Source organism: Anser anser (assembly GCF_964211835.1).
Source record: "Anser anser genome assembly, chromosome: 3".
NCBI lineage: Eukaryota > Metazoa > Chordata > Aves > Anseriformes > Anatidae > Anser > Anser anser.
Genome location: NC_139722.1, coordinates 108,650,168 through 108,671,623, shown reverse-complemented (window position 1 = coordinate 108,671,623; position 21,456 = coordinate 108,650,168). Strand labels below are relative to the sequence as shown.

General features: G+C 40.8%; 1 protein-coding gene across 6 annotated transcripts in view; it reads right to left on the bottom strand.

The window, feature by feature from the left end:
* Positions 1–21,456, bottom strand: part of TTBK1 (tau tubulin kinase 1) — a 108,232-nt gene that overhangs the window by 74,178 nt on the left and 12,598 nt on the right. For 5 of the 6 annotated variants that reach the window (XM_083830506.1, XM_083830508.1, XM_083830503.1 and 2 more), the window contains 2 exons: positions 17,371–17,529; positions 8,952–9,099 (listed from right to left, as the gene is read on the bottom strand). In XM_083830506.1, the coding sequence (XP_083686632.1) occupies positions 8,952–9,099; positions 17,371–17,529 (307 nt within the window). Of the gene's footprint in view, positions 1–3,879; positions 3,931–8,951; positions 9,100–17,370; positions 17,530–21,456 lie in introns of those variants that run through there. The other variant, XM_083830509.1, reaches the window with a different exon arrangement.

The following is a 21,456-nucleotide window of genomic DNA, read 5'->3' as shown; positions in this document are numbered from 1 at the left end:
TGTAAAGCACTCCTAGCAAGTATACCATGTGCTTTTTCTTGCTCTAAAACTATGGACAAGATCATCAAGAAACAATCCTCTGACAGGGAGAATCATGAATCCTTTGTTTCGGAGGAACGGGAGTGCTGCTGTTTGATACACTTGACTGTGATTTAAGATGCATCCCTGCTGACAGTACGGCCGCTTCAGCTTTCAGCTATGTTCCCAAGAACTTTTTTTTTTTTAATCAGTTCACTCCATAACATTATTATTTTCTGGATCACACAATTTTACAGAAAGAAAAAAAATCAGATAATTGGTTACAAATTCAAATAACACACTTCAGCTTTCTGTAGTTTTTGAAAAATAAATGAAAGTCTTATCTGCACTAAGTTTAATACAACTGACAGTTCCTGATGACGCGTGTCTCCAAACAGATTTTATTCTGAATCCTCCTTTCCAGCCTAAAATGGGCTTGCCTAAAATGTTACTTTTCAGAGAAGAAAATAAAAAAAATACATAAATAAAAGGAAAGAAAAGAAAAGAAAAAAAGATCATGCCAATTCCTACATGAAACAAAAGGAGTGTAAGAGTGTAGAGAAACTAAGCCCCATTTAGCAGTGGTGTATGTACAGCCAGCTGGTCACATAGATGGGATAAATCCTTGCAGCATCAACCCCTTTGTGTATCTGAGGCTTTTACTCATTTTTCAACTAAAGGAGGCATCAGTATACAATTGTTTGCACTGTTGGAGGAGTTCATGCCATGCTGAAGTAGCAGATGGAGGATGAGAGTCGGGCATGACTTCGGGATTCCTGCAGATCAGTCCTGCAGCTGATCAAAATTATGTAGCACAAAAATAATCATGTTAATAACCTACTGTGCAGTCAAGATGATGGGACTATCATTCTTTCCTTTAAGGCAGAAGGAAACAGCCCTCTTTCCTCACACATGCCCTCCACAACCATGAAGATCATAGCACAGAGAGAAGCAAAGTGTATATTAAATCAGAAAAGTCAGAAAATAAAAGATAAAAAATTTTTTTTCCAAGTTATATTTAGCATGGGTAGCCTTATTTTACTGAAATAACTGTCAGATTACACACAGACAATTAAATGCTTCCTCCTCAGATAGATTCGTTCCACTGAACAGCCATTCTAGTATTAAAGAAGATCACAGGCTATAGTTTATATTGGTGTTTATTATTAAAACAAAGCGTATTCCTTCCCATAAGGTAAAGAAACAGAGTAAGAGATTATGAAGAGTTTTATCCCTCTAACTAACAAACTAACATAGGCTGGAGGAATAAGTCAGCCCGATGTTAACAAACACTAACCTGAAAAAAGTTTGAAAGAACACGTGTTTTATTTTATTTCACACATATTTATTTCTCTTGGCAATTAGAGAATGCAGTGCTTTAATGTTCACCCACAGAAAAATATTTTTTTCCTACTACTGCTTTTAAATTAAAATGAACATTAAAAATCTCCCATAGACTACTGGGTAAGAAATAAAAATATTTCCGTTACTGAAATGGTCTTTATGATCCCTGTTCTAAAGGAACTCAAAAATTATACTCAATAACCGTGTCCTAATGTATAAAAATAGCATCACATAACTGGAAAACCCTTCTACCATAGGATATATATTCATCATCTTGTTGATATACAATTAAAATAAAAAACAGGTTAATACTTAAAAAAATCCATTACATGAAAAACCTTCATTAACCAGCTCTGAAAAAATTAAATGATAATCTTTTTTTGAATATATTTTTCCACACAAATCAGTTTCAAAATGCTTGTAAGCAGTACTCCTTCTGATCTACTCTTCCAAGTTCTTAAATATTCCTAATGTACTTTCAAGACAGCAACGAAACTAATCAAAGAAATAGTAAGAAAGAAGTATGTGACATTGCTGTTGCAATTTGAAGCATCTTTTTTTTTTTTTGTAACAGACAGCGTATTTCCTGTATTTTTACCTGCACAAGAACAAATAACCAATCTTTCCTTGTAAAGGGTTTTCAAGATTTAAACCTTTAAAACCTATGCTAAAATTATTTTGTGATCCATCTCCATAGATGTGCTGTCTCATTGCTAACAGTCCACCAGAAGCATCTAGGAAACGTTCACTGCATAAAATTCCATAAGTCTCACAGCAATTACTTTTACTCTTGTAACTGTTACCCTTACACATTCTTGCATATGTTCTGTAGCACAAGATGAAAAATAACATAACAGAGCAAGTCCACCAAGATGCTTGTGGATAAAGGAAATCATGACATTCAAAGAAAATGTCAAAGAACTGGGTTTGTTCAGCTGTAAGAAGGTAGCAGAGGGGAGATATCAGAGATATCTGAAGAGATATCTGGTCAGAGACACCTCACATGAAGGTGCAGAGAAGACGAAGCCTGTCTTTTCTGGTGTCCAACAAGCTGCAAGACAGGAAATTCTCATCAAACACAAGGAAATTTTTTTCACAGTGAAGATGTTCAAACCCTGGAACAGGGGCCCAGAGAGGCTGTGAGATCTTTATCTTTAGAGATAATTGAAAAAATTATTGGAAAAAGCCTAGAGCAACTGGATTTACGTGCCTGTGCTTTGAGCAGGAGGTTGTACTAAAGACCTCCAGAGGTCCCCCTGCCAGCCGAAATTATCCTCTGGCTCTGTGTCAAATACTCTTTTTTTTCTTTAAGGTCTGTGCTGCTGATGCAAGAGAATGTCTGACCAGTCTAGTCACAAACTCAGTTTAATTTCAGAATCATCAGTCAAGTTTCTTTTTTATTCAGGCAATATGAGAAGTATTAAAACAATGGTATATCATGGGCTAGAAATAACCAGCATGCCACAGACAGCGAGCAGCTCAACCTCAAGATAAACTGCATAGGAAAAGACCAAGTGGTTACTTGATATAATTTGCTTGTGCACTTGGCACTACCAAGTACTCTAGTACATGCACAGATGCAGACACCTAGCTATACAACTGCATTCACTGGCATTTGGAAACCTAATGCAGCTATTTCTCATGTTCATGCTTTATAACTATAATATACCTTATATATATATCCTCTATTTTTATTCACTTGTCAGCATCATTGTCAGGTTTATCAGTTTAGCACAGATTTTGTATTTTGAGGGTAGTTGATGTCACTTCTGTACAAATATTCTAAAGAAACGGAGGATCCATCTTGAAATAATATGAGAGGTATTTTCACCATCTTCTAATTTTCATTGGAAATACCATCTGAAACCTAACAAAGTTGACTAGATCACAGTTTTCTTTCCTCTGCAGTTAGCAAGTTTCCTCTCTGGCCAGACAAACTAGTTGACTTCAGGGACTTGTCAACGTGACTGGAGGCAAGGAGTTCTGTACATGAAAGAAAACAAATTCAATGCTGGAAGTCCAGTTTAAATAACTACATTATCCGATAGTAATCCACCAGGATTTCATTAACTGGGTTAGCCTCACTATTGCTTCTGTAATAAATTAACGTACTAATGGACACACATCAAAACAAAAGGTTGGTCATCACCTTCTAATCCAAAAGCAAAACATAAAATTGCCTGACTTTGCATGGCATCATTTCATCTGCTTGTGTCCCAAGACCACTAAAAGCTTTAGGATGACCAACCACTAATGGATTCTACACAGGACAAGGCAGAAAAGTGAAAGAGCAAGAATTCAGCACCGCCTCAAAAAAGCGTATTTTAAATCCCTTTCATCCACCCCATATCCCTCCCCAGTCTTGTGAGGCCATGGTGACCAAATGCCAGTGCATTCAAACACCCGCAGGAACCTTTCACATGGCAAAATGCAGTGCCAGGCACAGAGGCTACAGCTACCTCTGGTGTCTGAATCTGCCTCCCTGTGTTAGCCTAACACCTGACAACAGTAACTTACCCTGCTTTCCAGTCTTCACAGACAGCTTGGTTTCATCAGCCTAACAAAATGCTGTAGAAACATAAAAAGTGTCTATGAAAGTAACAGAAACTGAATTGCAGGGAGTTAAGATACCACCTTAACAAGTCAAAAATGCAAAAAGAAAAGACTAGGTCTGGCAAACAAGAAAAAACAAGCAAGATCCCTTTTCTTCCCTTCTTTTATTTGTAAACCCTTACCTGTCCAATCGCTGGCAGTAAATGGTGAACAAGCAACACAGAACTGCTTCACTATGTGCTGTAATAAAATCAGGCACTCAAAACCACAATGCCTGTGACCAGGCTGCATCTTGCACAACTACTCAATATGCAGAAGATCTCTGCACTGCAGAATAAAATTAATCAGAGTCCTATGCAATGAGATTGGTTACACTGGAAAGAAGGCATTTACAAAGAAAACATCACACTGAGCAGTGCTTAGGAATATCTGGCTGCCGAGTGAGGTCGAAGGCAAGTACGCAGGACCCCACAGCCTCATACGAGGAAAAAAATTACTGTGGTGGAGTAACAGAAATTGCTCAGCACCAGAATGATCTGGCCAACTTAACTAACCATCTAGCTGCTCTGTTAGGCTGCTCCAAGAACAATCCTACCAAAGGAAAGCAAATGCTGTGGCCACATCCATATTTTGGGGACCTGCAGATCAGGAGGTATCCAAGGCACATGCCTTGTGAGAGATCCTTTTGTACCATTCCAGTCTCACAAGCCCTCAGAGTACTTCCAGAAAGGCATATCAAGAAGTGGGTAAGGACAGGAGGAACACATCTGAACTTAAAGCATCTACTGCTGGGCCTCACACAGTCCCTGTCTAGCATCCGCAGAAGATAGTGCCTGGTGCATTAAGTGCATTAAAATGGCTTCCACAGGCCTCTCTGCAGCAGCCCAAAAGCAGGAAAAAATAACAACTGAATTCAATAACGGATACTGATTTACTATTTCTACAACTAAGGTTGCTGTTGGAAAGGCAGCCTGATACTGAGAGTGCCCAGGCCAAGCACCTCAAAAGCTGTGCTAGAGCTCTTGTGACAAAGCCCTTATATTCTGATAACCCCAAAGACTTCAGAGATGGGAGATGAAGTCAGTATTCACTGATAGTATTTCACAGATGTCCCTTTGCCAGCTGAATTTTGCTCCACAGCAAGACTCCACAGTGGGGAAATAAAGTCCCAGAGAGAGCAGGCAGGTGTCTGTCTGTCTGTATTCCAATGGGTTGGAAAAGCACTGAAGATATGGAAAAACATCGTCTATAAGTCAAAGGATTCTTCCTTCCAAGTAGTAAATGACAGAACACCATCCTTTTTTTTTCCCCCTCTTCTACAATTCTGAAGAACAGGAGACTCAGAATCCTGATTTGTAACAGCAAGGAGGTTTTAAAGCAAGCTCCCATACTGCCTCATATCTACGCAACTGCCACACATCAGTTTTGTTCACACAGTGAGTTTGGGTTAATGTCAACTTTTTTTCTAAGCAAATAGACCCGGAAGATCCACTCCAGATGCACCCAAATAATTCCAAAATCCTAAAGGAGACAGAAGCCATGCCAACAACATGTCCCTCAGACAGCATCAAACCACTTCCATGTTGTGGAGAAAGAGAGTTACTCAGACCAAGGGACTGCATTAAAGTTAACCCAAAGCAAAATCCTCACACCACACCTAGTTTATAGTGTAAAACCCCAAAGACAAATACAGTGAGGATATATAGGCCCTCAGCAACCACCACAATCTACTGATCTGCTCATATTGCACTTCCTACTAACACAGACATAGCTTTTGTGCTCACTAATGTAGATAGTGACAGACCTGCAAAGGTCCTTGCTCTCTGGATAAGCAAGGTGCGAATTCACTTAGCCATACAGATCTTATTTCCATTCACTTTTTAACATAAGTTATCTAAAGCCTTGTCTACCCAGCAAAATGTAATGCAGCTCTAACTAAACCAGCAACCTTCCCTGCTGGAGGCAAGTTTTATCTGCAAGAAGAATTTTGATAATGCAGCTTAAACTCGGTTTCAGAATGCTTGACTGCTATGTAGATAAAAGCCTAACTGAGGTTAAAACCATGTGCAAGTGGTACTATCACGCAAGATTATCTCAAGTGAGGAAAACTCTACAATAATGATTAAAGTAATAAAATAAGAGCTTGGCACTAAAATAGTATTCCTCTGACAGAGAAGCTGTGTTCACCTAGAAGTTCAGCCTGAAGAAGAGAAGACTCCAGGAAGACCTCATTGCAGCCTTTCAGTACTTAACGGCAAAGGACTCTACCTCCATAATACATGCAGTGCCATCCCAAACACATGAGAAGTCAAAGGTCATAATCTTGTGGCCACTGATTCTGTAACCATCTATAGTTGCCTGAATATCACCATGTGGTGAGAATTCAGGTAACTTTTCAATCATGTTTCACCCAAAGCCTAGAAGGAGACTGTTGCTGGTACTTCCCAGTCCCAACACAACATAAAGCCAGAAGGTGACCCAGGATCCTTGCAAGCAACAATACAAGTCAGCAAGAACTTTGCCTTTGGCAAAAACATTACCTCTAAACAGATAAAGAAAAGGCCTTATACAGCTAGAAATATCAAATCAGTTAAGATCAGAACAGAATGGCTCTACAAGGCTGCCAAGAGATACTGAAGTGGCAGTGATCTCGCACAGCCAAGCACACGCGTCACAGAATCATTTGGGGTGGAAGGGACCTCTGGAGGTCATCTAGTCCAACCCCAATGCTTAGGCAGGGTCAGCTAGAGCAGGCTGTCTGTGACTACATCCAGATGGGTTTTGAATATCTCCAAGGGCAGAGACTCCACAACATTTATAGGCAATTTATGCCAGTGTTTGACCACCCTCACAGTAAAAAAAACAAACAAACAACAGCACGCACCACCACACACCACAGTGTTTGTTAGAACATACATAGACTCTCTAGCAGGGAGTTGTGAAGTACGTCTGCAGTATGGGTTAATGGCCAGCCCAAACTCTGTAAAGCTCTAACAGCTTGCAAGACCATGATCACAAGCTCTGAAAAAAAGCAGCAGCTCATTACTCCTTTGTTGTTTTATTTAGGTAACACACCAACATTAAAGATGTGCTATTTAAGAGGGACTGCAATGCTCAATCCTACTAGAAAAGTACAGAAGCATTTTACACAACACTGATCCCTTGCTTTTTACCTGAAAAAAAACCACGAACTGACCCTATCATCTTTGGTAATAGCACCAACCTACCCCCTCCTACCAACTGTTTGGCTAAAGTCAGTCTCTCCTTTTCTGAAATGTTTCTCATCTTTCCCTAACGGCTCACTGTGAAAACATACACAATACGTGATTCCCAACTCTCTCAACCTTATTTCTTATTTTAACTTTATAATTTATTTTAGTAAAGCATTTGGGGATTAACCTTGAACCAAAAAAAGCTAAACTCTTCACAGAGCAGCTTGATTTGTACAAACATGGCTGAAGTAATTTGTAATTCTTAAATGCTGGATAGCTGATGCATAGCCAATTGAGCTGCTTCTGTCATTTCTGTCCCCTTGCATTTGCTAACTGCTTTACCAAATTCTCCTCCCACCCTGCCCCGCACCTCTAAATTCCCGGGATCATGCTGTGTACAACTTTGGCTGCTTTTCAAGCATTTATATTTTCAAGAATAAACATTGATGGAAAAGTATGAGCATTAATTAGTTAACTCCCTGAATATTCTCTGATGCTAGCTCTGATTTGGTGACTTCAGGTCATGCTTTTCAAGCATTCCCTGCTCTGGATATAGCATGTATTGACACTAGTCAGCATGATAGCATCTTCTCTTGGTATTCTAATAATCTGCTGTTCTACACAGTCACACCCCTCACTCACAGTGAGCAGTTCCAAGTGTAAAACCAAAAGCAAAAATCTACGTCTCTGCTTTGCTTATCCCATTACATTGCTTTGAGACTTCATCTACCTGTCCTGCTGTTCTCAGACAGCCTCTGTGAACCCAGCCTTTTAGAGGCGAACAGCAAGTTTTCTCTTAATGATATGGATTGATTTCTCCTTTGCTTTGATTCCCTTTACCAAGCACAGATGCATCTATTATAATATAGCGTATTCTAAAAAGGCCTTATCAGTCCTCCTCCTAGAAGAGCTGAACTGTGGAAAACTATTTGACTTTCAAAAATAATTCATTGACCTTCCCCTAGGGTCAACGTGACACAGACATTAACCCCATTTCAAAAGACCTGCAACCCTCTAATTCAACCATCTCTGGAGATTTTGTGCAAGGGCAGAGATATAGGCATGGACACAGGGCCACAACACTATCTCTGAAGTATGAGCCTTGGTGACAAGTATACTACTCACTGCCTCATGAGAAGGTGTCTTCCCAGCTCAGATGGGAACCCTGCAGAAGGAAACATCCCTTCTAAGGCATATTCTACTAGAACATGCAAACTGTACCTGCCAATAACTGCCCTTGCCTTCACAAGGAAGTCAGTGCACAATGCACTTTTGCAAAGAGCAGTTCTCAGCTCCTCAAAGGCAGATTTGGAAATTCCTTGTCTCCATCCTCCTATGGCTGTCAGCTTTTAGTAGAAGCCCCCTCACTGCTCCTTCAACCAGAAAGGACTGTTGCACTTTTTGTGCTCATCTACTATTCAACCATTTTACATGGAGTGTCCTTCATGCTCACAGTGCTTTATTCACAACCACTGCCCTCGCCCTTTGGGAGGCAATCAGATAACCTTATTTCTTAGTCAGACATTGCTTGCTCTGTTCCTTATCACCTAATCAGTATCACTAGACAGAACAGACCAGTGTACCAATAGCTCAGTGTAAGTCTCCTTGATGTTATAGCCTCGCAGACAAAAATAGCCCCTGTAGTTGGAACTCACTTGAGTAGGACACTGTGCAGAATGTAGTAACTTTCTGAGCTGAATCATTTAACGTAACAGTGCATGTAGCTGAAGAGAAAGGTGTAAAAAGCATTTGCAACTTTGGTTTCTAATTGTTAACATGCAGTGACCTTTACCCCTTCAGAGTTCAAAGAGCCTTCTGCCTTACCTTGCAGCTTCTTCAGGACAGCCACTTCCATCTTGAGAACTTGCTTGGGCTGCTGGGCTGATTCCACCTTCAAGGCCACATTCTCCCGGGTCAGCAGATCCATTGCCTCATAAATCTCCCCAAAGCCACCGCCACCAATCTTCTTCAACTAGAAGAGAACAAGGAGGTTTGGTACAATGCACAAGAGAGATGACATCAAATTGGCTCTCACAGAGACAGGCACTAGCTTCTTTAATGCATAGGCAGGAACAAATTCAGCTCCCAATCTGTGCTGTGCCTGAATCCCTTTACTGCACAGTTAGGCAAAAGTCCAGCTGCCCACTTGACTGTGCTATGTATAAATTCTTTGCTGTACATGAAAAACCAAGCCCAGCAAGTGATGACATAGATACCTAAAGCAAATGATAATGCCTATTACGTCAATAATGTTCTTGCCAAAGCTAAAGGAAAGACCCCTCAAGGAGACAGTAGAAAGTCTATCCAGAGTGTGGCAGATATAAAGTGTCATTCTCCCTCCACACACAGGTCGCTGCAGTAAAACACAACCATGGGAGCTGGAAATAACGCTTGCAAGTAACAAGTTAAGTGAAGTTTAAATCTCATTCATGGGATTTTAAATGCAGAACAAAATTTCCAGTAGAAGCTTTTACAAAATGCATGACCTGCTCTGCTAGTGAGGCTACTTCAGTGTCATGTTTCTGAGGCCTGACAACTGCACTACCTCAAAACAGTTATGTACAAGCCACAAGTATGGCTCTGTTCTGTTTCTCACTCTATTCTTTTTTTTTTAAACCACACCAAATGAAGCTTTTTTTGCGTCTCTGAGCAAAATTAAAGACTGCATCACGATAGGAGTATCTCACTACTTGGAAACTCAAACCATTTCAACTGAGATAAACTCAAAGCTAAAGATGTCTAGGTTCCAGCATGTATGATGATATGCACCTACTGGTTAGGTCATCTGCTTGTTCTAGAGCTGTCACCCACTCCCAGAGCAAGCTGAGCTCCTGTCTTTCCTGGAAAGTGATCCCTTGATTCTCCTTCTGCTGAGATTTGACAGGATATGCATGTATGGATATATGCATGTATGTAAGACAGACTCCTAAGGTGTTGCAAGTGTTAATGTCCACGCCAGGAGAATATTTTTTAAAATTTCTCTCTCTCTTAAATGTTTAAAGCACACTGTGCTGCACAGGAACAACTTCAAGTTTACAGCAGAGCTAGATCAGGGCTCATTTGATTCACTTAGCACTTATTCACTGAACCTAACTGCAGCCCTTCCTTTCAGCAGTCTGCTTTCACGGTGTTCACAACCGCTCTGGAAGCCCTGAGGACTGCTTGTTTCCAACAGCAGCAGTAACATTTGAAGAGAAAAAGAAGCTTAAATTAGCCAGACGCTCAAACATGCATCTTACACAATATTTGATGAGGTTTAAATGGTATTTGGGTGTCTTGTGCATCACAGAAGGCCTGTCCTGTGCATCTGTCCAGTTTGCTGAACAAAGGTCCCTGCCTCTCAAGGGCAGGTTTTTTTTCTTCTTAAACCATCTGCTTTTCTGGCTCCCAGGTCAAGAAAAACAACTCTGCATGATAGCTGGGACAAGAGTTTGTAGTACTTCCAGTATTAACACCCTGAGTATTGTCTCTAAAGATATTTTTGGATAACCCTTTGAGAGTTGCTATCCAGAGTCACTCTTCTCTTTTTACCTGTTATTTTACCTCACAACATTCTACTGGGCTACACAGGCATATCCACACAGTAAACATCCCAATATCTAGGTCATCACATATTATTCATAAATTATTACGGTGCAGCCCTACTTCACTTGGAAATTCATACTGAGCTGGCTATTAAAAATCTTGCTACCAAAACAATGCTACATTCAGCATAGCAACAACATGTCAGCTGATATCTCAAGATTCAGTACACCGGATCTTCTGTTCACTTGCATATTAATGACAAAGAAGATGTGAAAGGGATAGCAAAAGCTGCAGAAGGCAAAAAGTTTAGTTGGGACCTGGGAGGACTTTGAAGGAAGATGAAAGAAGTCTCAGTGGGAAAACGCACAGCAACACAAACAAAAGTCACCAGTAATAAATGTAACATAACACAGCAGGACTGGAGAAGAAACACGCTACACAAACATCTTGTCAGGTTGTAAATTCAAGAAATTGATCTTAGAAGAAATATCCCTGAGCCAACAGAAATCCATACAAAGATGTTTTTCCATTCACTGCCCTTAACAGGGACAGTCCCCATGTCCAACAGAGTTGTCAAAATGCAAAGCTATTACAGCGTAAATACAGTAACGTAATTAGGATCACTGCCCACTATAACCATCTGTAGGAAGGTCTTGCTAAATACAATGTGCAATAACGATCACTTTGCTATTAGAGGCTCTCACAGAGCTAGGAGTAGTTCATTTCAGGATTAAGAGAATGATTAGGAGCCTGTAAAAACTAACGACAGACTAGGACCACTACCTCAGAAGAAACAAAAGAATGTGTGCATCAAAGAAGCAGGTTGAGGAAGAAAGGTACAGGTACTGAGACTGACCACCTGGGAAAACAACAGAACTTGAGGACCCCTGAAAGTCTACAGAGCGACAAATGCAAGATGATGTGAGATCAAGACTAGAGTTTCTGCTGAATCAGAAAACTGATTTTATGCACACGTTCTAGACAATGGACGCAACCTCACTGCCCAAGAGCCCCCAAGCTGTCTCTCCTTCCTCGTATTTTTTCCTCAATCTCTTACAGAAATTATTCTCTGGCACACTTTTCCCAGCACACCAGATGGTCCTATTCATCATTACCAGCACTGCCAGCCTCCTTGATCTTTCAGCAACATCCAGAGGCCATCAGCAGCCATTTCCTTTTCTCTGTTGCTGAGCATGTGGTTTTATTGCAACTCAAGGTCTTGGCTGATGTCAGGGGTTTATCACACAAGCATCTCCTCGTTGCTTGGATACTTTCAGGGAGTTCAGCATCTAAAGTGAACTCTGCACAGCCTTCTGCAGGACACAAACGAGAAATGGGCACACACCACTCAAGAAAAGAAATGAATAAGGAAACTCTTAAATGCAAATTCAAGAAAGAGAAGGGAACATCTAATGAAAATCTCTTAAGTGGCAATCATGAGTCACCAGCCCATGCTATGCCTCACTCCTTGGGGATAATTCTCATCTCATCCTTTTTCATACTTTCCACAAGTCCATAAGACTGGGATACAGACTGATATCAACAGCAGGATTCATCCTACCTAAATGCATGAGCCTATAAGGAAATGGGGTGCCCAGGGTTCCATCGTAGCCTGGCGAACAATTCATCTGACCAAACGCTGGTATCTATTTTCACTCACATGTAGACAACTAAAATCAAGTAAGCTGCATCTCAGACATACGCTTTCAGTCCTTTCAGTATGCCACCAGTGGCCACACCACCACACGGCTCATTGCAGCATTTCTTCCATTTTTTTTGTGCCTTCCTGACACAAGGAGTAAACTTTTACCAAAAAGCCACGCTACTTGACTCCCCGGCGTGGCAGGCTCTGACAGGGGATGCCAGGAATTCCCCAGACTGAGCGTTCCCTCAGGACTAACAACACAAAACTGGCATGTCCCAGTTGGGGAAGCCAGTTCCCAATGCCTTTCTGGATGTATCAGCAGTTATACAGGACACAGACTGCTGCCTTTGAAGTGTCCTTTAAATATCCTTAGTATTCTGGATTTATCCTGAAAAGACTCTTGCAACAGAATTCTCCAGAGCCTAGGGAAAAAAGACAAAACAAAACAAAACAAACTCAAACAAACAAAACCCACCACCAACAAAACAGCCTTACCACTAAGCAGAAAGCAGTATTCAGAGAGGAGAAACAAAATGCAGTTCCACTGGGAATACAGAAAATTTCACTGTTTCATAGATGGACAGGTCAAAAAAATGAAAGGCACCCTCCCCACCCCCCTCAACCAAAAATACCTTTCAATTACAAATTTAATCTTTTATTTAGCAACTGTATAAGGTGCCAATGCTCTAAACAAAGTCTGCCTTCCAAGGATATTATGTAAGGACAATACGTCCCCATGGAAAGAGTGGTTCAGTCCCAGTATTGGTGGCAAGGTCAGGAACCAGAACATGTGCTCTGAGTCCAGAGCGATGGACCAAACTGAGGGCCAGCAACCTATGGTGAACACAGCCAGGGTCAAGGCTATCACCCACAGGCTTCAAATGTTAACAGGGCAAACAGAAGCTACTATTACAGTGACTACCTATTAGGAGCACTTCCGTGGTCAAGTCTAAAACTCCTGCAGTCCAACTCAATAGGTCAGTTCATCCAGAAATGGCAAGCAAGCCTCATCTGATCCAAGAACCGGTGAGAAAGAGTAGACAAACGTTCACCAAACTCTGAGAGTCTGCTCCACTAGGAATTACACTGATCTCAAGGGATAACTTACAAAAAATGGGCAGTTCTCAGCTTCTCATTTCATGAGAAGCCGATCAAGAAGTCAACCAGTCAAGAAGTCAACCAGTCAAATTCTAAATCATCTAAAGACTTGCCAAAGTCCACTTAAAACAGTTCTGCAGAGACACCAAACAGGCCCCAGGACTGACAAAGAACACTTGCTTGTCCGAAGTTCCCTCCCGGAGCCATAAATGGCCTTTCCACCAAGACAGGGCCAAAAGAGTCCACAAGAGTTTGTGGGGCATCTGGCAAGGTGTCCAAAATAAACAGGAGAGGGGTGAGGGTAACCAAAACTTCAGTTCAAGAATACCAGAAACCAGAGCAGGGATCGCAAAATAGCATATATGAATATAAGAGTCACCACTTGTATTCAAAGCTCAATGCAACGGCCAACTCTGTCTTGCTAATAAGTCTCAGCTGTGAATCTCCAACACAAATGGATTAGGAGAGATGAAGAGAGGTATCCACTCAGCCTTAACACCTATAACTAGTTCAAAGCAAGTACAAGTTACGTTTGGTTTAGTTCCCTTCCCTGAGCACAGCAGTACATATCATTCAGAGTACACGTGGATCAAGTCATCCTCTGGGGTCTCAGCAAAAGTTCCATGGTTCTAGTACCATCCAAATTTCATCTAGTTAAAACATCTGCAGGTAAAAAATGATGATTTAAAAGAGTACTTCAAGTCCAAAAGTTGTGATAAAATGCGTAAGTACTCCCTGTCCATGCCTTTCTCCAAAAATAACAACAACAGCAAACATCATTGCTGTCAGAAAGCCAAACTTTTCTCACTTGGAGTGACAGCAAAAAGAACTACCACCAGGCTAACTGCAGAGAATGAACATCTTCATTTGTCAGAATTTGTCAGCCAGCACATAGGAGGAGAGGAGGAAAGGAAAGAATTCAAGGAATACATTAAACCGATCTAAATTTAGAACTTGGCTCAATACTGGAAGTATACCAGCACTAAGAACCGCAAGGTTCAAGCAGATGCCCAGCCAGAGATAGTCACAATGGGAAGACAAATTGCACGAAAAGCCTTCTGGCAGCTGAACCCCAGTGCCACATAAATATGCCACACACCTGCTTGTGCAGGATCCATTTCTCACAGCAGAGCTTCACCTGTCTAGCTTGCATGCTCTGTGTTAAATTCAGAAAGGTCTATGACAAAAAAAAAAAAAAGCTTTTACTACACTATGCTCACTTAAGGAGCACTCCCCTTTTTGTCTGTCATTTGCTCCTATGCTAATCAATTCCTTGGACCAAAAGTATTTTTCTACTTTTGTCGGTTACTTTGAGCCCCATACAGCTCCCAGTTCTGACTGGTTCTGGGAATCAGAATTTCTCATTGATATTTTTGCCCTTAAGCAATTTCTCTGAGCCTTCATATGGAGTAGCGACCTCACTGCAGTACTGAAGAATGCTATGAGCTAACATTATAAAACATAAAAGGCTATTACCCCAGTTATAGCTGTTGCTGAAAACATAACCACATTTCTATATTTTCTAACAAAGGGTAATCGGTAGAAGTTATATCAGTCCCCAGACTTACAGATTCATGCAACAATGAAGTCACTGAAACCCACACTTAGTGCCTTTATCAAATTTACAATGAGTTTGAAATGTTCCCCTAGGAGCATAACCAAGCACATCTTAGGTTTCTAAAGACAAACCTAAACCCAAACCCTTCTGCCGTATCCAAGACCAAAGGTACTCTGTTTAGACTGTGTAAAAAACATACAAGCAGAAAAACATCACTTGCAGAAGTTTTAGCACTTCTGCCCATGAAATAGAAACTTGAGGCTTGATGAAGAGTAGGAATGGTACAAGCCCAAGCTGGCTAGGGTGCAGAAGAGTATCTGCACCAATGGCTTAGCATCAGAATTGCATCTAACTTCAGCTTTGCAAAGAATATGCACCGATCTGGCCAAATTGTAGGGTCTGAGGAAAGCTCTGTGCAGGGAGGGTCAGCTAAAAGCTGCAAACAGTATTTTCTGAGAAAGTCCATAAGCACAGAGCGTGTTTCAGGTCTTGTAAGCCTGGTAGCCTGCACATGCAGCAGCCTCCCAAAACAAGTATACGTGATCCAGCCAAAAGCTGCAAGAGCACAGTGAGACCTTCCTGCAGTTGTGCTGAAAAGCTTTGGGAGGGGGGAGAGGGCGTCTCCATTTTGGCATGTAATTGCACAGAATCTAGAGATTCTCCATCTGCTCTCAGGAAGCACAGAGACTGAGGAGCAGTTTGAATTGCCTAAATATAAGGATGTTAGGGGACAGGCCAGACAGGAAAGTGAAGGCTGTGGAGAAATCAGGAGCAAAATGCTAGGATGAAGCGAGGCAGGCAATGGTGGAGTAACAGGAACAGAGCAAGGTGCAACTAACTGTTCAACGCAACAGAGAGATACAGGCAAGATGTATGAGTAATGAAAGAATGGTACGTTGTCTGAAGTGGGCTATTGAAAATAATCTACTCACAACCTGGAGTTGAACATAGTTCGCAGTCCTGAGTCTCTTTAAGTCGTCTGATATTCACAGCCCACTGCAAAACTCACGAGGCAGCTGTACTGTATCCAGTCAGCACAGGGAAACTGCTTAGTGCTGCTACCCCAAATCACTTGCAGTTCAAACTATAGAACTTTGTGCTGTGAGTTTTCTGATTCTGACACTGTTGGTAATTCAAGTTAAAAATGGACACAGTGCCACAAATGAAATTTTAATTTTCCTTTTTTTTTTCAAAGACAAATGCAAAATACAGAAAAAGAATACAGAACTTTAAACAGTAAAAACTTAAGCAATCCTTTCATGTATTATGTTCTAGTTTCTTTATCTGAGATGACAATATAATGCCACTTTCCCTCACCTCCCTGCCAGGGGCCTCACTTTAGGAATAAAGAGAAAGCCTTATATGTAAGAGAAGCTGCATCCTCTGAACAAATCTGGAAGCAATGAAACACATGTCTAGAAGATGGGATTCTCCCAATGTCTCTACCAGTGTTTTCACATGATTCTGTACAAGCCTCTGCTCACAAGCTGTCATTGTTCTCAAGCTCGTCTGCTGGGTGCCTAAAACAAGACAGCCAGGTCCAGTCCATAGAAGTGCTGAGCATGCCTGGATGCCCATGATGTCTAGCAGAGTTGTGCTTTGATCATAAGCATTAAGCAGTCTGTAAAAATAATTAAAAAAATCAAGACCTAATTAAATTTGAGACCCTTTCTGTAAAAGCGAGCTAATAGTTTTCTCGTACATCACCTGGTAAAAAGCATGAATAAAAAAAATATTTCTGACACAGATACTGCAGCAGTAAGAAACACAAAAAGGTGTGTTTAAATGGCAAAGTCAAGCCAAAAATTTAAATGGATATTAAGATCTGCAGCAACACAACGTATACATGAAAAGATGAAATGATTCTACTGATTCAATGTGTCTTATCCAGCTTGCACATCAGATGAGACAGTTGACTCATGAAGACCTAAAACTCTTTAACATGTGATGACATAATTTTTAAAAGTATTATAATAATTTGAACACAGAAGTTGTACCAACAAGCTAATTATGGAATTTCTGACTTTCGAAGTCAATGACATTCTAACCTTAAACATTTGCATTTAAATTATCTTTTTGTAACGTTATTTATTTATAGGGATATCTCTAGTATTCTTTGCCACAGTATCTCAAAATCAGAGTTTCTTACTAAAAGATGATTCAACCTGCTGCAACAGTTCAGTCCTAAATAAAAATCCCTGGCAGGTTTAGTCTTCTAAAAATACCAGATGTTCTAAAATAAAAACACTAGAGCAATATTGACCATCTCCTTGCAGTGTTCTACTAACACGTAGGACAAACCGTAGGACTCCACTGTCTCTTGCTGGAGCCCAGGACTAACCAAATAAGTTTCTATACTGTCACAGGAGGAGATCTGTTTGGGACACCAAAGGAAGCACAAAGCCAGTGCTACTCACCACTTTCCAGCGATCTTTGACCACATAATTGGCCGGAAGGATGTCGACCTGCTCCCCTCCTCCACTCATGTTTGGTTCGTCCTTGATGACTGCTGCTAGGCACTGCATTTGCCAGCCAGAGAGTATTTTAGTAGCTCCCAATTTAAATGAGCCATTTATCTGGGGGGAAGAAGGGACAGGGGAAAGGAATGACAGAATTAGTACAGGTTATGGCAGAAGTACATGCTATATTTCCAAAGGTTTTGTTTATCACTAAATTAGAACCAGTCTCTTAGGAAAGAAGGCGAACTCAACTTGCAAATACCTGAGCTCAACCCATGCATAAACTTGGCAGACGCAACCATGCTTCAAGTCAGCAGCACAAACTAAAAGGGTGACAATTCCCAGCTATACCATGCAGGAGTCCACTGCTCTTGGGCTTGCCAGCCAACAAGTCAAAGAGAATCTAATGCCAAATGCTGCAAGAACTGTTATCGTTACTAGGCAAAAAGGTCTTGCTTTAACAGAGCAGCTGCAACATCGGCAGTTTTTATGGTTTTCATTGGACGACATCCAACACAAATCAGAAGGGTTTGCCAAGTATTGCATTCAATAAGCCTAAAAGCATCAGAGTAGGGTAGAAGGCCCTTTAGAGAGCCAGAATTAGACACTGCCACTGTGATGGACAGCCAAGCAAAGAAGATAGGGATGGTTAGAAAGGGCTTCAGCCATGTACAGATTAGTCCTCCTAATAACATACACACTGCTAGAAATTATCAAATTAAAATACAGAAAGATATCTTATTCCGATAGCGTTTGCATGCCCCATGCCCCTTTTTTCCTGCTTTTATAGGGAGCTCCAGATACCCTATGCTGAAATTAATTTTGCTTCATTTTTTTTAAATTACAATTCTTCTTCAAAACTGACTTCCAGATACACACTGAATCCCCTTCTCTAGAAGAAAGTGAATCGAAACAGAACTAATAGATTTTCCAAATGCATTTTGCCTCTTCCTGTAAGATTCCTTTCTTGCTTTAGAAGTAGGCCAGACTGCACAGATCTCTTATTAAGCTTTCTTCGTGGTTCTATCTTCCTTCCCCCCAAAATATTCCATATTTTCCTTCCTAAAAATGAGTGTTACTGCAGCAGTCTGACAGATGAGTTAAATAACGTTAACATCGTAAGTATCAAATGGGAATAAAAGACCATCACACTTCTTCAGGCCACAAAAAATGAATAAAGTCACCAGTAAATTAAGAGCTCAAGTAGTGAAAAGAGCTCATTTCCTAGCAGTAAAAGGACCAAGGAAAGATAGGAAGGGACCAGCATGCTGTGTGCACAAGGAAGCAGCAGATAGAAATATGTCACAAAGTCCAAGACAGAGGATGATCAAACATCAGAATACGAGCAAGTCAAAAGATTTTGTTCTCAAAATAGAAGATAACTATGTGGAAAAACCAAGCAGCAGAATAATGAAATAAGAGGACTTCTGAGAAACGTTCACACAATCCAACATCTAATAAAGTACAATCAAAATGATAAAAGAGAGATAGGAAGAAACTGAATTACAAAAAAAAAAAAAAAAAATAATCAGAAGAAATGATACTGCGAAATGCTTCAAATTCCCATAGAAAGAATCCTGTATCTGTATGGAGCAGCCGCTCTTTCAGTTTCCAGCTACTGAAGACAAAAAGAAACTGGAAAACTCTCCACTGAAAAAGTACACTCTGTGTTTGGCAGCACAATATTTGTGCTTCTTATTCCTAATGAGCAATTCTAATGCTATTCCCTGGCTCCTTTATTCCAGCCAGAACAGCGGGACTGACCAGCCCTAAGCTAGCAACAAGCTCTGCATATGCTGTACACCCAGCCTCCCTGCACCTCATTGCAGGCTGCATGGGAGAGAATCCCCGAACGTCTCTAAGGCTGCCTTTTCCTCTAATATTTAAAGAAAAGTCATTTAGTTACAGACTGTCCTAACTCTTCAACTTCACGAGACTATAAAAGCACATTAACATACATGTACAGAGGCAGGTACCATCTCTGCTCTTGAAAGTCTCTTGGTATCACTTGACGAGGACAAGTACAGCACAACGCAGGTGCTGGCTTGAAGGTGGTGCAAAGTCAGCTGGAGATCCAGGGTGGATCAGTCTGGTGAGCAGTGGTGGAAAGTAATCCAAAGGAATAATTTTAGGGTGAAGACAGAGTATGAAAGTCAATGAATTCCCACAGCTAGGTAATATAGAACTGCTTTCTCTGGTGCTTTATATACCACTTTCCTTCAATGTTATATATGTGCACAAAACCAGCATGTTTGTTATTTAAAGAAGACGTTATAGAAAGCTTTACTGGCTTTGAAACAGAATAAAATCCTCCTGTGGCTCTACCATGAATAGCAGCCATTTGGTGATACAGAATTATGGAACAAAGTTTACTGATGTGCTCTGGTGCAGCCAGAGTGAGGCAGCCAAACAAAAAGCCAATTTAATTACAGCCTGAGACAAATTTTAAGCTGTTTTAGATTGCAGCAGCAGCACAAAGCAGTGATACCATACCAAAAATTTGTTCCCGAGGCAGTATTAATACTGCAGAAACATGCTTATTGGGTTTACCAGAACAACACAGAAGCATTGCCTACACCCATGACAAGATGTAACACACATTAACCAAGACTTCCAGAGAAAGGGTGAAAGAAGGGGTGGAAGTTACCTTTGTGCAGAAAACATAAGTGCCTATAAATCATGCTTTAACTTTAATGCAGTGCTTTAATTCCATCTAAATCAATAAAATATAGCGTAGACATTGCTTGACCAGCATCTAAGTCTGGTGCCAGCCCTCTGCTGGGGTTGAATTTGCTACTGAAGCTACAGAAGTCAGGTGGTAAAAGATGGTCAGTGGGGGACAGGTAAGGCACTACCACCTCTTCCCTAACACACAACCCAGAACATTTAATGTGCAGACACAATGCTAAGTGGTGTTAAGAGGGGCTGGAGCAGAGATGGAAGGATTATAGCTTGCTTGACTACCAGAAAGGCTGCTCCTGACTCCAATGAGTATGTCCAAGCATATGAACTCTGAATTATCTTTCTCACTTTTAGCTTTAAGATGTACAGATTGCAGAACGTAAGGGTATATAACTGAAGACGGTGACTAGGAAGACAAAAACTTTCAGTTTGTCTTTTTCTGTAGCATTTTTCAGGAAATCTGTACCCCTATTGCAAGAAGAGAAGCAAGAGAGTTGAGGAAGCCTAGAATACTGTAAAACTGGCTTCCTAGCAATAGCATATGAGGTAGAAATGAAAGCAGCTGCAAGAAAGAAACAGTGACAACAACAGGACCAAATCCTGTCTCTTGGCCAACCTTAGCATGCAGAAGTGTGAAATAGCTCTTTCATACTGCTATCTCTTCCAGTCCATACTGAAGAATCTTTAGAGTTTTATAAATTTAGTCTTGGTCTTTAAAATATATATATATATCCAGAAAACCCCATGCTTAAACAGGCTGCACTAAATATTCTGACACACTGCTCTGCTATCTGTTCCTTCTACTTGGCATCAAGACAGCTCCCATGAATAGCACACGTGGATAAATGGTCTCCTTAATTTTAAGGCAGCTTGCAAGAAAAACTGATGTAATATAGCAGCAATTATTGAACTGACATGAAAATGTAGACCAGCTGAGAAGCGTGACTAGGAGAGGCAACAGTAAGAAACTCAGGAGGAAAAACTTATTTCAGTGCAAGGCCTAATGGTGCGGCCTATTAGTTTGGCAGAGCCAGACCATCAAAGGCACCTGCCTTGTTCACATTTGTGTTCATCAGGAGAAAAACTCAGAGCAAGCAACAGGAACTTCACAGAAGCTGCTAGGCTGAAGAACTTTTCACAGCAGATGCTAAAATCTTACACAGATTCAAAACCTGACTTTACAAATTCATGAGAAATACACAATTATAATTAAAAATCCATTAATGAGCTGCATAGAAACATTCCATCTTCAGCTTAGGAAGCCTTCAGTTCATGAATCACTGAGGGCAGTAAGAGCATTCTGGAGAGCCATTTTATTTTTCCCTGCTTTTCTTCTCAATGCCACATATTCATTCTTGGCAA